The sequence below is a fragment of the Notamacropus eugenii genome, chromosome 3 (assembly GCF_028372415.1).
Source record: "Notamacropus eugenii isolate mMacEug1 chromosome 3, mMacEug1.pri_v2, whole genome shotgun sequence".
In the NCBI taxonomy this organism is placed as follows: Eukaryota; Metazoa; Chordata; class Mammalia; order Diprotodontia; family Macropodidae; genus Notamacropus; species Notamacropus eugenii.
Window position 1 is genome coordinate 323325533 of NC_092874.1, and position 19089 is coordinate 323344621.

Sequence of the window (19089 nt, forward strand, 5' to 3'; positions counted from 1 at the left end):
GTCAGATGTTGGGAGTTTGCAGTTACAAAATGAAACCATATCAAAATTATTTTTTTCCCTAAGTATTTCACATACTCCTGTAAGTACAAAAAAATCCAAAGTGCAAATCTTGATTAAGAATGATATAATTAATTTGAAACTTAAATGTTAATAGGGTGAATGATTCATGTCACTTCACTTTTGAATTATGCATCATGCATGGTTTTGATATAATAAGATGGAAATATACATATATAAAATGTCCCCCAGAATCTTAGTGTAGTTTTAAGTTATTAAAGCTTAAAATTTGATTTTTGAAAATTATTCTTTGAATTTGTGTTTTGTAGAACTGAAAGCTGAGATGTTGAATTACTAATTAATTAGGGTTTGGAGCAATAGGTGAGCCATGGATGTTTCATGTTTTCCTTGTACATACTGGGAACATTTTTAAATATCTGGATTAATTTTCCCCATATTTGCTATCTCTTTTAAAGACACATTGCTTTGAGATTTGAAAAACCTTATATATGCATTAGCTTATTTTATCTTCATAATGTTCCTGCTAGGTAGGTACTACAATTAAATTCTTATCCTCATTTTGTGGATGAGAAAACTGGGGCTTTGAGAAATTGTCATCCTGGTAGTAAGAGTACCAGTCAAAATTTGAATTCATGTTTTCCTGACTCCAAGTCTAACCTAACCAATAAGCTGTGTTGCCTTTTGTGCAGCACACTATCCCCTACACCACCATAGGAGTTGCTTGCATTCGATGACTTGTGTTGCTTTCATTCAATGAGAAAAAAAAAGTCACTTTTCCACAAAATCCTGTATCTGTGAAAAAATGAATTACTTGTCTTTATGGCACTTATACTTCTCTTAACTTGCATTCTCAAAACAGTAGAATCTTTTCTTCTATTACAAACAATACCATTTTAAATGAAAATGTCAAGTTTTACACAACGAAACAGGGTGTCCTGCTGTCAAGACACCCACTCAGGCACTGAAAACCAATTTCTGTACCTCTGTAACTTTCTACCATTGAAATTTTGTTTTTAAAATATAAGATTTTAATTTTGTTTTACAATATTTGCTTTTCACTTCACTTGGATGCTACCATCAGGTCTTCCTACAATGTCAGGCAGGTTAACCTGTTTAGGTTGAATCCTCTGGGATCTCTGTCTAATTCTCTGGTTCTCTTCTAGCTTAAAATGATTTCTGGCTGCTAAGACTCCACTTTTCACTCCCTGTTAGGGAACTTGAAAAGGAACTGGATTTAGGAAAAATTCTTAGGGAGTTAGCAATTGTAAACCATGACACAACATGAACTAGCCTCTAAAGACAGCCTGATTGATGTTTGAAGTACATTACAAACATGTGAAGGAAGAAAACAAGTTTCATTTGCTTATGAGATCCCCTATGTACAACTGAAAGACCTAAGCTCACTTGGGACAAAGACCTCAGTTTCTAATTATTTGATAAATGTTCTTACTGATGATTGTGAAGAAATAAGGATAAGGATCTCTCTAGAGTATGACACATTAATAAGAGTGTTTTTTCTGGCCTTGCATCAGAATGGCATTGCTGGAGAACAGAATAAATAAAAATATAATTAGTGTTCCTGATGATCTTTACTGTTAGTGTTCAGAAGAGAACATATTGTAAGGGTCCCTGTAAGACTAAGGGTCCTTTTTGTGTGTCATAGATTTCTTTGTCAGTTGAAGAAGCTTATGAACTCCATAGAACGATGTTTTTAAATGCATACAATAAATGAATAGGATTATGAAGGAATTCAATGAAAAGTGAAAATAAAAGTGTGCCCTGGGATGTATCCACAGACCTTATGAAGGTCTGACTATAGACAGTGAAGCCTGAAAAAATATCAGAACCAGTAATCAGAATATATGCCACAAGATGACATTTCAGCAGGCTAAAGTTTCTTTACCGATCTGAGAAAAAAATTGAAAATATATCTAATTATTGATTTCTTTAACTTTAAATCACAATAACTACAACGTTTCTCCTCTAGATTGAATCTTCCCTTGTGATAAAGAAAAATAATTAAACAGCCTCTGATAAAGTGACTTCAGCAGACCATGTATGCAGCATTCTGCCCTCATAGTTACCCTAGTAGGGAGATATGTCTCATTATCTACAGAAAGATACTGCATTTTAGTGATCTTTTTACTTACATTGTTGTTTATATTTGATTTATTTTGTTCCATATTTTTAAACAAATCTCACTTTTTTTCTGAATTATGTTCATCATTCCTCATCCTGAAGTATTTTTCTTAAATGACTGATCACTGTTTTAAATGAACAAATTTCCATTTTAAAAGAAGATGCACTGACACAAATGAAATGACTCAAAGACACAAATGAAATGACCCTGGGTCCTATCCATTTTTTAATAATAGGATTTTGCTATATTCCAATTAATATGTTTGTAATTAAAGTCAAAGGCCATGACAAAAATATCTAAAGTATGGAAATGCGACACAGGGGCATAGAAATAAAAGAAATCTTCAGTATTAAAACTGCTTTGCATTTTCACACTTTGGGGTCAAATACAAATGGTATGATAATTTTTATTAGGAGTTTCTACTTAGCAGTATTAACCTTCAGCAAAATTCAAAGCAAAACATATATATTAAGCATTAGTTAAAGATATTTTGTAGCTAACATTAGACTTAAGGGAAAAATAAAGGAAGGTTCCTTTACTATAGCATATCCTTAATATAAAGGTGCATTTCTGAAAAAGCTAACTCATGATGTTAGAACAGAAGGCCTCCACTTGTCACAAGTTCCCCTAAAGGACATCACCAATCCAATCATTGATAAATGGAATATATGAGAAAAATACCCACATTTAAAATTTTTAAATTGCGTTCTTCATGTGGGTTGGCTTAGAACAAATCAGATGGGTTTGTAATATATCAAAGAGGAAGAAACATTTTATTAAGTATCTACTATACGCCAGGCACTGTGTGACTGCTGTGCAATTATTATCCCCATTTTACAGTTGAGTACACTAAGAAATATAGAGGTCAGTGACTTGCCCAGGGTCATCACACAGCTAGTAAGTGTCAGAAGCTGGATTTCAACTCAAGATTTCCTGACTTCAAGCTCAGTGTTCTATCCACTGTACTACCTAGCTTTGTGTCATAATACAAAGATATAGTCAGCTACTCAAATGGATCTGTCATTTTATCAATTCAGGAGTTCCCTCCAGTGATGAAGGTTGCTACCCATCGTGTCCACTTCTTTGTCTGTTGTCTATATACTGTAACAAATTTGCAAAGAGGGGCTCAACGGGGGCCTTCCTTTCTTTTTCTTGATTTCAGAAGAGTGCCAGTAGAGTACTCTGGTCGTACACTTGTCAACCATGTAACATATCTCCTCTTTCTATTTTAGAATCCTTTGGTGCTGTTTTTGTTTGTTTGTTTGTTTTACTCCTGTTCTCCTTCAGGATTCCTTGGTTATATGTTCCAGCAACCTCAAAGCCACCATGGACATTTACTAATGCACAAACAATAAACCTTGATGAAAGCTTCAAGAAAATTTTACTTTTGTTTGCACAAAAGAAAATATAAAATTTGAGGATAATTTTTAATATTCTCAGACTATTCCTGAGAATAACCTGCAGAAGCATTTGAAATCATTGACTTGGCCTGAGAATGACTTCAGAGGAGGTCTACATTACTCATTTGTTGTAAATACCCTGACAATGGTGTTCTCTCACCAGAGAGCATTTAAAAATAGATATGACATACTTCATCCCATCATCATCTCCAACCTCCTGAGTTCATGCAAAAAACTCTGTTACGTATGAGATCCAAGAAGGTCACCATAAAAATGACAGCTATTAGAGAATTTTACACCATTTCATTGGAAAAACATTTTTTAGTTACCATATCACTTAAAAAAAAAAACATAAATCACCCCTTACAGAGTTGATAATACAAACATCATAGCTGCTCATAGACTTTTGCCTTTATTAACTATTAAGGGAGACTCCCAAAGGGAATATTAGCAGGTCACCTGGGGGGGGGGGTAGATTCAGGGAAGTTCATTAGGACATTTCCAATAATGGAGCTACAAGCAGAAAGCCGAACTACTTCTCACATTACTAAGATATTCATAAATAACATCGATCATTTAATCTCCTTATTCCTTCTTCCATTCCTGGAAATGCTCAACTGTATGCCCTTTTGAGTCTAGGAAAGAACCAGCTCTTGAGCCTTTATGATAATGAATACCTACAAATAAAAGCACTTTATGGTTTTGATTACAAAGTTCATTTCTTATTACTTTGCATACATTTTCTAAGGTTTTAAAGTCAATGATAGATTTAGTGCCTTGGTAGTAATGCTTTGAAGTTTGTCAAAAGGAGGCTCAAAGATATTTATATGTATATATATATATATATATATATATATATATATATATATATATATATATATATATATATATATATATACACACACACACACACACACACACACACACACACACACACACACACATAGATGTATATATAGTGTATGCATGTTATGTATGTATTTATTTAAATAGATATGTGCCCCAGTCACCTATGGCGGGAGAAAGAAATGTAAAATCTCCTTTTTGGTTCTCTAAAATTTTCAGAATTTTAACTTATACCTAATTATATTCATTTTTAACATTACTACCACTTCATTTTGTTTCTTTATCTTTTTTTAGTATAGTATTTCATCCAGCACAATTATATCCCATTTTATTCTATTAATTGTTTGCTTAGGGAATATTTCAAGTAAATATTAATAAGCATAAGTAGTTAGATAAGTGAGATATCTTAGAGTAAGCTCACGTAATACATTCCAAAGCCAATCATTAATGTGCATTGCATCCCAAAAGTCTTAACACCATCTTAAGTTTTAATAGCACTAAGACTTTTGGAATACACAGTATTTAGATAATGTATCTTGTGTTTTTCCCCCAATAGTATCAATAATCCAGATTTAATTGGATAAAGCAATGTATTTACTTGACAGAGTTTTTGAATCACATGATACTCTCAATGGAATATTACTTTTCAAAAACATTTCCTGGTGCATAGTCAGATGTATATACACATATATGGATATATACATATTTTGTGTGTCTCTGCATATGCACACATATTATATGTGACACACATACATGAAGGCACATGAGCTTAATATATGCAAATACATATATGTTTGCATAGCAACATAGCAATGTGACTATAAGTAACATATGCATTGTGTAAGCATGTGTATGTGTCTATATGAGTGTACATATACCTGTATGTGGGCAGCTAGATGGCACAGTGAATAAAGTGCTGGCCTTTGAGTCAAGAGGACCTGAGTTCAAATCATGCCTCAGACATTTATTAGCTGTGTGACTGTGGGCATGTCACTTTACTTTGTGTTCCTCATGTGTAAAATGAACTGGAGAAGGAAATGGCAAATCACCCTAGGATCTTTGCCAAAGAAACCCCAAAGAGTGGAACATAACTGAAATGATCTAACAACAATGTCTATATGTGTATATGTTTATACATGCCTATACATACATATATCTATGCATACAGATAGATATATGCATATGTACATATATACACATATGCACACACACGCATGCACACAGATATGTATGCATATGAATATATATCTGTGTATATACAAATAGGTATATCTGTATAAATGTATATACAGACATATACAAATGTATACATGTATACACATGTATATATGTGTATACTCACACAAATGCACATAATATGGAAACACATGTTTGTATCTGTGTTTATACACGTCTACTTGTAGGTATATATACATATATACACACATATGCATACATACATGTCACCTATAGTTACACACGCTATATGTTACCATATAAAATGGATAGGACCTTATAGGATGAAAGCCTAACCAATTTTGAAAAGTTTATTTTAATTTTATATTTAAGTACTTCAAAGATCAGTGTTTTTGCCTGTATAGATACTCCTTCTATTGATGTACTTTGAAATGCAGTGCTTTAACTGATGGTTGATAGAAGTTACTGTGACTAGGGGAAAAAATAATTCTTACCTATTGGCTAGTTTTGGTATCCTGAGTTTTTTCAATCTTAACCAGTCTAGTGCTAGGACAACATACATAAATCATATCACCATAGCAATGGCCAACGCCCTTTGAACTTGACCGTTTAACTCCCCAAACATTGTACTCTATTGTGTATACGATATGATGTGATGGAAAGAACCCTGAACATAAACATATATGGGTCCAATTCCTGCATCGACCGCGTATGAGCTTTATAAGATATAATTCATTTTAACCAGCTTTCTACAGAAAGCCTCCATGGTCAAAGAGCTGTCCGGTCACCTCTTTTATCTTCATTTTTCGTTTTTGTTTTTGTTTTTTTTTTTTTTAGTGTGAATAAAAATCTTTATATTCACCTAACCTCATGGATTTACAAGGAAAATTTCATATAAATCTGAAAGCATTACATAATCATAAATATTTGCATGGTCTTCCCAACTCCAGATTACTTTAGCATGAATATAAGGCATCGGAGCGGGGAGGGGGAGGTGTCTTTTCAAGCATATTGACCAAAAATCCTCATTTTGAAATCTGAATTTTTTTTTTTATCTTTTTCTCAGAGACGGTCTGGATCTTGATGCACAGCAGAACTGCAATAATCAAATATTTATGCATTCATATTTATTGCTGTAAATCTACAAATATAAGTGATTGGCAGAATTTTCTATGCACTGTCTCTTTATGTTGACAGTTGTATTAGTGAGAAAGGCTGTTACTCGCTGGGATTTCTGCTGATTGAGATGCCAGCCAGATTAAATGCATGAGCAGCTAGGTGGCACAGTAAAAAGCGCACTAGGTCTGGAATCAGAGTAATTCATCTTCAGAGTTCAAATCCAGTCTCAGACACTTATTAACTATGTCACCCTAGACAAGTCACTTAAACTTGTTTGCCTCAGTTATTCGTTTTATAAAGCAATAAATGGGTACAGATAAGAAAGATATACTGTAAAGAATGTTCCTGTAGACCCTTGATTGACTAGATGTCTTCTGAAGTCCTTTCCAAATCTGAGTTTCTGTCTGTAATCCTGACAAATGATTCACTCAAGGTCATACAAGCAGTTAAGAGCTGAACCACGATTAGAATGTAAATATCTTGAAGCCTTTTCCAGTTGCCTCCTCTGTAGGCTCAGGCTGATGAAGCAAATTATCTAAACTGTCTCTAAGTAGAACTATACTTGGCAAAGAAAATAGTTACTTGGATTTGTACAGGTCACTTCTACCTGATTCATATTTATTTTATTTCTCTCAACCATAAAATTCTTATGATCAAGCCATAATTGATTATGTAAGACAATTTCAGCATTTCATTAAACTAAATTTTATTTCTCATTGTTTTCTTGTCAGAGAATCCTGGAATTTTAGTTCTGGAAAGGAACTTGGGAGAGCATCTAACCCAACGCTCTCACTTTTCAGCCTTGCAAACTGAGGCATAGAGCTATTAATCCAAGATCATTTAACTAGTTATTACTAGAGCAGAAACTAGATTCAGCTTTATATTTTTAAGTCAATGAGATGCAAAATACTGGAAAAAAATCTGAAAATAAATTTGTCAAATAGAGGGAATTAAAATTGCTTAGCTTTAAGTCAATGAGGTGATTTTTCAGTAAGGCAATAATTTATTCATGCATAAATATTGAATAATAACTGTACAGTGACTAAATCTAGAAAGCAGTTAGCTAATTAATTAGGTCAGAAATGTAATCTCACACTTGAATAGATGACCACACTTTTAGGCCTGCCTACTTACTACTATGTAGTAATTTAGATGAAAAATTGCCTTTTTATTTTGTGCCCTCAAATACCCTAATTAAAAAATATGATCATGTTTACAAGCCTTCAGATGAACAATGGTTGATTCTTTACTAGTATATGTGAGCAAGTTCACATTTTGATTTTTAAGAGGACAAAGAAAATATCTTTTTCTTTCTATGACATGAATGGTAATCAGACTGATTTAAGCATGGTTTGTTGTGTTTTCCATTTTTCAGGGCTAATGATACTGGATTCCTTTCCTATAAAGAACATCTGCCAGTAACTCAGATAGTAATTACAGATACAGACCGACCAAACTCTGAAGCAGCTTATAAATTGGGGCCATTGCTGTGCCAAGGTGATAGTAAGTATTGACAAGAAGATTTTTTTACTTATTTGTTTTGTTTTGTTTTTCTCTGCCTTCATATATTGCCAATATTTTACATACAGTTAGGTACCTATCCTTGAGACTTACTTTTAATGTAATAAATACTTTAGAGAGAAATTTATGTAGTGCAATAATAAAGAGAAACACAACTGACTTGAATGATATTGTAGGATTATATACACCTAAGATTGTACACAAAATGAACTGAAATATTAATTCATTACATTAATTCATTTATTCAAAAATATTCTTTGTTTGTCCAATGATAGGTATTTTGCTGCCATTCTAACTATGGTCAGACACTGAGAAAAAGACTGATAATCATTAATTCTAATGCTTATGCTTATGATTCATACTAGCAAACCTCAATTATTCAACTTTACTTTTCCACATATGAAGCCTTCTGAAATTTTGCAGAAAAAAAATGTTACTTCTCAGCTGTTAATTCTAGAGTTGAGTTCGGAAACTAATGACAGTATTCTCAAATGGATTAGGGATTTTTATTTCAATTTTGCTTTTACAATTCTTAATGCTCATAATTTTCAATTTTGGCTAATTTCATATGCAACTGTGTAAATGTCTCTTTACAGTGCTGAATAAAGTAAACACAGATACCCATTCATAAGCTGCTTTTCAAAATTTTTCTAGTCTAGAAATTACATTCATTATGGAAGAGGCTCAGAAAAAAAAGTACTTAAATGATGTGCCATTCTAGAAATGTCTGACTTTCAACTGACTAAAGTCATTATTTTTATATTTATATATATAATTAAAATAATGACTTTAGTCAGTTGAAAGTTGAAAGTCAGACATTTCTAGAATGGCACATCATTTAAGTACGTTTTATATTATTATAAATATATTATTATACTATATATATTATAAATATATATTTTTTTATACATACATATATATATATGATTTTATTGAACTCAGTTTGCTTTTAGCCTGTTTGCTAAAGTTTTGGCCAGTATGAGAAGATAGATCTATGTAGTTCTAGTTGTATTCTGGTTTGTAGATCTATGAACAATATGCAACAGAAATTGTGTGTTTTTGTTTAAAAAATAAGAGAAAATAGTTTTATTAGAAACAGACATAGTTAACATAAAAACCTTGCATTATACTGAGCAAAGATTAAATATTGCTAATACATCTTTTGCTCAGGGTTTAATATTCCAGGGAAGGATGGAAAATATGGAGAAATAAAATATGAAAATAATCAAGGTGCTCTACTGAAAACTGAGAAAATAATTTTTATGTGTATTTGTTTTTAAGTTGGAAATTAACTAACCTGCACTGCAAGAGGCAGAGGGGTGACTTTATTATTCATCAAAATGATGGTCAGATATCATTCATGTAACCTGAGGACTGAGTAAATGACAATAGACTTTGGCTGGCAAATAGTATATTTAGGTTTAAAGAAGGCTATGCATACACCAAGGGCGTTAAAAATGAGTTGCTAAGAAACTATGTGTCTTTTAAAATTGAGTTAGTCTCATCTGTCAGAGATCCATATGGGAGGTATGCACTTGCCTGAAGCAAAGATGATAAACTAATCTTCCTTTCAGTCCTCTTTTTCTGTTACCAGCATATGGTAGTAGACAGAAACAAAGCTACTAAAGCTGATGGAAATGTAATAGCTAAACTAGTGCTTGCTTTCTGAACAGAATATTCCCTTAATTTAAAGGAGAAATGAAATTATTTTAATATTCTGACAGACTTAGTATATCAAGAAAGCAAAATATTTAGAAGCAGAGAACAGCATATTTATAATTCTTCAGTCTGGGTCTTCTCAGGAAAAGGAACAAAGCAGTCAGTGAAATCATGAGAAAAGAAAGTATATCTCGTTAAAGCTACCACTACTTAGAGGCTTTGAAAAGCTGGCTTATTCCGTCATTCCATTCTTCTCTATTATCAAGATTTGTCTGATGCTAGAATGCTGTAGTATTTGAGCAAATTTGGAGTATTCATTTTTTTTCTTTCATCATCAGACAAGGTGAAGCAAATATCAGAGTCTAAGACTACGAGTGATCAGTATGTCTGCCAATGATGGGAAAACAATCAAAAAACAACAGAGAATCTCTGTATGTTAGATGGCAAATATGGATAGGCTGAAGTAAAATTAAGTCTGCATGATTGAGGGGCCAGATCCACTGAATATAAAGCAAAGTGTGTGCGTGAAACTGAAATTACCACTGAAACCTAAATGTCCTCTAAAAATAACATGGGAAGATCTGCGATGTGAGGAAATACCTGGCAATTAAGTTTCTGATAATAGCGATAGTGACATTATATAGTCAACCTAAAATCCTTAGAAGCTAGAAAAAATACACAATAAAATAAAAAGCTAACTATACAGATGCCCCAATGTTTTCTAAATAGTCTGTGTAATATTGCTTTCAAGGGGATAACATTTGGAGAATGCAGGTCTCATCTGCATATGGTTCAAGCCTGTGATTTCTGTGATGTAGAGATTGTCTAGAATGGAAATGCCCTTTTTTCTAGAAGAAAGAAAAGATAATAATATATTGGATTTACCTTTCAGATTTTCTCTTGTCATATTAATATAGCTGGTATCATATACTGCAGCTGGTGACACAGTAAAAAGAGCGTCGGGCATGGTGTTTGGAAGATCTGAGTACAAATGTGACCTCAGACCTATACTAACTGTGTGACCCTGAGCAAGTCACTTAACTTCTTTCTGCTTCCATAAAATGAGGATAATAAGAGTACCTACCTCACAAGATTGTTATGAGAAATCAAATGATATAGTGATTTTAGAACAGTTTCTAAAACATAGCAGGCACAATATGAATGCTCAGACCCTTTCCCTTCTTCCCCTTATGTTGAACTATCACTATGTATACCATAAATTAAGTTTCATTCGGATGGGAATGGAAGCATAATTACAGGGTTTTTTTTTTCAATCCAGAAGAATACTTTCCTTGCTGACATGCCAATGAGAGAGTGTGAATTTCTCCAAAGAACTGAAAAGAAATTTGCATCTAACAGTAAATTATAGATGGAAACCATAATAATCTTGCTTCTTTGTAATACTTTGTATAACCAGAAAGATAGAATAATTATATCAATTGTGTTTGAATAGATAAGATGTAAGTGAAAGGATGATAGAGAAGGAGAAAACCTTGCCTAATACTATCTCTGTAGTTTTATCTGAGAAAAAGAAAAGAAAATACCTCTTGAGCAATACATAATCCAAGATGAGAATTGGGTTCTACCAATCCTCATAACAGGTTTACTTCCTCTCATATTCTCATGCTCTATGAAAATAATATGACAGAATGTAAGATCTCGAGAAATATTTGCCAATTTAGTTTAATAGTACCATAGCCATATGAAAATAGCTTGAAATGCTAAGTAGCTGGAAGAAATATGTCATAAAATAAAGAGATAACAGTATACTGCACAGCAAGAGTTTATAAATGCTCTATATAATAGAAGTACTTCTGTGGTAACATTTGAAAAATGAAGTTCTGATCTTCTGAATCTGGGTCAGATCTTATTTCACTGATGTAGTGAACTCCTGGTTTGCAAACTGTCTCAAACAATGCAAATTTGTAATTTATCCAAAATTGATAGTTTTAAAGAGGTATGAAAAAAAAAAGTTGAAATTTCCTCATGATCATGTAGCTTTTATGTGTCAAAGGGCCTGACTTGAATTCACGTCTTATTATAATTCTCTATGGACTCACTATTATTTCTCATGCATATAAAGTATTTTCCCATACATATAAACATATGCAAAATATATCTTGAGAAAACAATTTATTCACAAAATATAAAACAACTGAAATAAGTATGAAGCAAGTAATTTGAGTAAAACAAATCGTCAAGTCTCTGGAGTTCTTTGTAATTTAGTTTCATGTTATGGGTCTAAAGATAATTATGACTAAGGACTGGAAATTTTCCTGGCGGATGTACTTATTTCCTTTTCTTTCCTCCAGCTTCTTCTTTTTATATATCTGTGTCTGCTGTATGGTTATAAGATTTCCCTTGTGTGAGTTAAAATGTACTGTGATAACAGCCTTTTTTTTTCAACACTAATGCATTGAAATATATGGTCCGTTTGTGAAATAATTGAAATAGACTGGAACACTCTTAAGACATACCCTTCCAGCTAAATGAGGTTCATATATGCCTTCTTCATCATGTACACTGTTTCTCTTTTAATGCAGCCAACATCAGTATTAGAGTTTTGGGATGCCATGATACAGTCTTCTTTCAAAATAAAATTGAGGGCCAGTAAAATCCTTGAGAATTTTTTTACTTGTGAATTTTTTCCATGCTTCATACATTGTGTCTCTGTAAAATCTATATTTTGAATCCAATGTATGACATAATTACTATATCATATTAGAGTTGCTTCTATGTTCTAGCTTATTAATATCATTTGGATTCTAACTATCATTTATTATTTTATTTATCTTTCCATTTCTGTCATCTGAAAACTTATTAAACATGTTATTTTGTCACTAACAAAATATTTTTGGAAATATTGTTAAAATGTCAAGCTTCAGAAGACCAAGAATAGGTCTATGAATAGAAGAGTGAAGATGAAGAAGAGAAAAAGGAAAAGGTGGAGCAGGAGGAGGAAGAACAAGAAGAAGAAGAAGATGTAGAAGAAAAGAGGAAGAAGATGATGAAGAGGAAGATGATGATGTTTGCAAAGAAAACCCTCAAAATCGGGAGACAAACATTTGGACATAATTGAAATGACTAAGCAACAGAAAAACTATACCTTCCAAAATACATGTAGATTTTTTCCTAGGAATTAAAAGGCCATTTGCCTTACTGTATAGACTCCATTCTCTTCCATATTTTGATACTGGAGATAATATTAGCTTTTGTTCACTTTGTTAAGAGCGACCAAAACTTGAATTTCACTGTACATAATGAAGCCTTGAATAGGATATAGTGAAAGATAGAAAAATTTCTTGAAAAGTATTTAGAACAAGTATAATATCATAATTCACTATAATGACATGATTTTCAAAATTAAGTAGTTAGGAAAACTAGAACTGAACTATTCAAACTGAAAATGTTCTTATGTTATGAAAACCCACTATGAGGCACCCAAGTTTTCAAATTTGAGAACCAATTATTCGAGACTTGTGATATTTCAATCTAAAGTCCAAGTTTCCATGTCAAGAAATATTAAGAAATTCAGACTTGGATGATACAATTAATAATCTGGAGGTTTTATGATGACTATTGATGTCCAAGAAAGTTCATTTCTTGCCAATTTTTTTGCCAGAAAAATCTAAGGGAAAATAAGTGAAAAGGATGAATTTGGTGTTAAATATGGTTGTTATAATTTCAGGGAATAAATTTGTTATTTAATTGTTGTGAAAACTTCACTTGTATCTCTCCACCATGTAGGTGACCTTGTTCTCTACAGATTGTCCTCGAGAGTTTTCTAGATCACTTGAGAAACTGAATTGCCTAATTGGAATCATACACTATATATATGTCAGAATAGCAAAAACTCAGATCTTCTGAGTCTTGAGGTTACTGCTGTAACCATTTTTATACCGTGCCTTCCAAATGATAATAACATAATGAATAATATAATAAACTCTCTGAAGATAATAATCGTAAAGTACTTAGCATAGTTCCTGGCACATAGTAAGAAGATATAAAAGTTAGCAACAATGACAAAGACAACTCAAAGCATCATAGAATTAACCCTTTAGCATTTTAATGTGCTTTGCAAACAGTAGGTATTTAAAAATGGTTATTGGTTGATTTATTGGGTGAATCAACTATGTAATCCCTGATATGAAAAGAATATACAAAGTAATTAATATTAATAACTAATTTTCATTTCCACTTGTAATTAAATAATTTCTGTGGAATGTAATATATGACTCATAAATAATCTTTATTAGCCATCTATTTAATTCTTTCTAATTCTTTGCTAACATCAGTTGTTTCTATATTGCTGAAGGAGTGCATGTGCTGTCAACATGTAGTTGTAAAAATGCTTAAATTTGCAGAATATTTCGATCATTATTTCTGATTTTTGTACGTTTTATAATTTTATACTTTGTTTCAATTTCTCTGACTCTCAGTTTCTTCATCTGTAAAATGAAGGGGTTGACACAACTCCCTCTAAGGGATCTTCTAGTCCTAAATGCATGTTCCTTAACACATGTTTTCCTTTCTTTTCTTTTTTTGTTGGTTGATCCTTTTACTGGAGTGGGACACAAATAAATACTTTATTTCAACAGGCCTTCCCTTCCATCTGTTTTAACATTACAGGTTCCTTGTAGAGGTATGAGTAATCACAAGTAGCAGTAATGAAATGAAGGAGTTATGTCAACATGAATTTGATACCAAAGTATCAATGCATAATCTATCTTCAGATAATTAAGTTGAGTGTATGTACATTTATTTATTAACCATTGATATAGTGTAGGGTGTGTTCAGGGAGGACCAGTACTTTTGGTGTGATAGCTGCCAAGCCCTTTTTGGGGCTCATCCACCTTTGGTGTCCACCTGTTCCATCTAATTCTCACCTGTGGCTCTAAGAAACTGCAGTATGCACAGCAGCCATACCCTGGTAAACCATTTCGGCAGATGGGACAAACCAGGTTGAGGGTAACCAAGGCGTTTCAAACCCATTGTTGAGTTAGAGGGGTGTCTACCCCAAGCATGTGAAGACTTCCTATGGTGGAATGGGCGGATGAGAACAATTTGTTCCAAAGGTCATGAAGGTGACTGAAGTGGGAGATGTGGAGCACTTAGAGCTTGGTTAGACACCAAAGATGCTAAGGTCATCCACTGCACCCTGAGCCATTGGCAGCCATCGTGACTCTGTCGTGCCACTGAACTATGATGACTCTAGAGGAGAGAGTGAGGCTGAGGACTTTGTGCAACTCTGCCTCACAAATCAAATTTACACATGAATCAAAAGATCTGACCAGGCGATCACATGGTGGCCAGAAGAAATGATATAAAACACTCTCAAGGTCTCTCTCAAGAACTTTAGATTTGAATGTGTACTGTGGGAGACACTGCCATAGGACTGCTCATCATGGCATGCCCACATCAGAAAGGGTGCTTTTCTCTTTGAGCAAAGCAGAATTGAGACATCACAAAGTAAATGCAGGATGCACAAATTTGGGACATCCACCCCAAATATTCACATGGACTATCTGTGCCCACCCTGTGATAGAGCATTCCAAGCTCATGTTGGTCTGAACAGCCGCAGTCGGGCACACTGAATTTTCACTTTATCATGATGATGTCATTTTGCTCCTCTTCAGAAATGAAGGACAACAACCAACCATTTGTTGCAGAAACCCAGAAGCAATTATAAGAATATAACATTCATGAATATATCTTCCTCTCAGAAATCTCATGAAATTGCTTTCATCGTATGAATTTTATTTTGTTTTATTGCAAGAGGGCTAACCACTTTCTATACATCAAGCCAGTCTTATTTTTAGTGTTTGCTGTTTAAAAAAACAAACAAACAAACAAAAACTATAGGTGCCTTTATTCTTTGTATTCATCTATTTTCAAAGTAATGTCTGAATGTGATTTTCAGAGAAACACCATTTCTTTTGGATATTATGATGCTGCTGTTTTACATACCATGATACTTCCAATTAAGAAAAGGCTATTAAAATTATTAAAACAAGAACAAAATGAGAAGCTGTTATGTCATAAAAATCAGTATATTTGTGCTTTGGAAAAAATAAAACTAATTATATTTCAGTATGTCATAGATCTGCGACTTCATCAGTATTAGGCATTCCATCAATTAACACAGATCATGCAACCCCTCTATTGCAGGGTAAATTTCCATGACCAAAAGTACTCTAACTTGTGGCCAGTACAGTGATGAACATCTCCAAATTCTCTTCCTCCATATAATAATAATAATAAACTTAGAAATATTTCCACTTCAAAAATTATGGTCACTAGTTTATGTTTTATAAGTCTTAAATATTTAAAAGTATGATTTAGACTACAGTCAGTGCCTACTTTTTCCTCATATTTCCTAACCTTTTAGTTCAAATTTCTAAATTAAAATAGATATTTTGAATATTCTTTGAAACTTTAGAAGTGAATGTTCTTTTCTTCTCTAAGTTTTTCTTTGACAGGGCTAATAACGTATGTTTTCACAAAAACTGGTTATAACCAAAATGGTCAATTCCCTTTAAGTGTGGAATTGTATTCTTCTAAGTCCTCATTCTTCTAGGTACATGATAATTTGGGTTTCCACTATTTTCTACTATAAAATACTATAGGACTTAAAATTTGAAAACATAACATTTAGTTTTCAAAAAAGGCATTTCTAAAACTTTTATTTTATTCTCCAAGTTTCTGTCAGAATCTAAAATGTAATGTAATGGACTTTCACTGAAATGGAAATCATATAAATCATTTGTGTAAGTTTTAAATCAGAAGTTATAAAAGAAAAATAGCATAAAAATCAGATTTTCTTTCTTTGAGTAAGACTAAAAGAAATTGTCTTCTTCCTTGCTCCTATTCTCTTCTGATCAACTGGATGCATGATTTGGCTTTCCTTAAACCACAAGTTAATGTCAGTCAATCATCAGGCCTTCATTAAGCACCAACTATATGTGAGACAGTTAGGTAGCACAGAGGATGAGTCATTGGGCCTGGAGTCAGGAAGATCTGAGTTCAAATATGGCCATGACTGAAAAGATGGAATGACAAAGTATACCAAGTTCTGTGTTAAACACTGGGAATACAAAGAGAGGCAGAACACAGACCATGCCCTCAAGGAGCTCACAATCTAATGAGAGAGACAACAAGCAAATGTGTGTGAAAGCAAGCTATGTATATATATATATATATATATATATATATATATATATATATATATATATATATATATATATATATATATATATATATATATATATATATACACACACATACATACATATATATGTGTATATATATGTGTATACATATATACACATATATACATATTTATATATATGTATATACATATATATAGTGTATATATATATGTATATACAGGATAAATAGAAAATAATTAACTGAGGGAAGAATTAAGAGGCACAGTATTCAGAAAGGCTTCCTGTAGAAGGTGAAATTTCAGTTGAGTCTTAAAGGAAGTCAGGAAAGCCAGAAGGTTAAGGTGGGGAGGTTGGGGGGAGATCATTCCAGGCATGAGGAACAGTCTAAGAAGATATCTGGAACAAAGAGCTGGAGTGTCTTGTTCATCAAAGAACAAAAGGAACATTGTCATTGGATTGAAGAGTACATTCTTGTATTCATGACCCCATTTGGGGGTTTTCTTGCAGAGATCCTGAAGTGGTTTGCTGTTTCCTTCTCCAGTTCATTTTACAAATGAGGAAACTGAGGCAAACAAGGTTAATTGACTTCCCCTAGCTGAAGAATACATGGGGAGGTGTAAAAGTGTAAGAAAACTAGAAAGTTTGGGAGTGGGAGGATAGGTTATGAACAGCTTTGAAAGACAGGCTTTTGTATTTGATCCTGGAGACATGATCAGACTTGCATTTTAGGAAAATCATTTTAGCAGCTGAAAGGAAGATGGATTTGAGTAGGGAGAAACTTAGGGGAGACAGATCCACCAGCAGGCTACTGTGGTATGCTAGGCATGTGGTGGTACAAGCTGTGCCAGGGTAGTGTCAGTTATCAGCAGGGAGAAGGGAATATTTCAAAGGTGAAACTGACAGGCCTTGGCAAAAGACTGGATATGGGAAGAGATGAGAAAGTGAGGAGTCAGGGATGGAGCCAGAGGGAATGGAAGGTGATGCCATCAACAGTAATAGGGGAAGTTATTTGGGGAAGAGATAATGAATTCATTTTGAACTTATTGAATGTTCACATTTAAGATCTCTACTGAGCATCCAGTTGTCTGATGTCTGAAAAGCAGGAAATAGAAGACTAGAGGTCAGAAGAGAGAGTAGGGCTGGTTAAGTAGAACTGAGAATTATCAATATAGTGATGACAATTAAATCCATGGGAGCTGAAGAGATCAGCAAGTGATGTAGTGTAGAGGGGGAACTGAAGACAGCACAGAACAGAGTCATGTGGGGCTCATCTGGTTATTGGGCATGACCTGGATTAGAATCCATCAAAGGACACTGAGAAGAAGCAGTCAAATAGGTAGGAAGAAAGACTAGGAGAGATTGGTGTCCTAACAACCTAAAAGGATGGGAGGATTAAAAGAAGATTGACAACAGTGTCAGAGGTCAACAGAGAAGTCAGGAAGCATGAGGACTAAGGACATTATTTGGCAGTTGAGAGATCATTAGTGATGTTGGAGAAAATAGTGGTATATCATTACCTGTATTAATAGGTTATTATGTCTGTTTATAATGTTTGCAGATAAAAGAGTATTTTATAATTACCACCAGCTAATAACTTTTATTATTATAGTAAAACATTTGAATAGACTAGATAGAACACAGCAACTAGGATCAGAAAGACCTGAGTTGCAATTCATCCTCAAATGTTTACTAGCTGGTTGACAGCAAAATCGTTAAACTTCAGTCTGTACCAGTTTCCTTGCCTGTAAAATGAGAGTAATAATATGGTCTACCTCCAAGAATTGCTATGAGGATAAATAAGTAGTACTTACCTATAAAGTGCATTGCCTAAATGTACTACACATATAGTGCTACATAAATGCTATCTGTAAATAATAATTTATTATGTAAAACTTTATCATTCAGATTCTATTCTGAACTTCTGGTCATTAATATGTGGGGCAGGCTGAAAGACTCTTTTCTTACACTAGCTGTAAAAGAAGAGTTTGTTAAATAAATATGAATTTAAAAAAAGAAATTCTTTAAGGGGATAGATTATTTT

The 19089-nt window shown here is 33.2% G+C and overlaps 1 protein-coding gene across 1 annotated transcript in view; it reads left to right on the forward strand.

Moving 5' to 3' along the window:
* The window catches only part of CNTNAP4 (contactin associated protein family member 4), a 676519-nt gene that overhangs the window by 593132 nt on the left and 64298 nt on the right, over positions 1–19089 (forward strand). The window contains exon 15 of the mRNA XM_072596864.1: positions 8075–8202. Coding sequence (XP_072452965.1) covers positions 8075–8202 — 128 coding nt within the window. The remainder of the gene's footprint in view (positions 1–8074; positions 8203–19089) is intronic.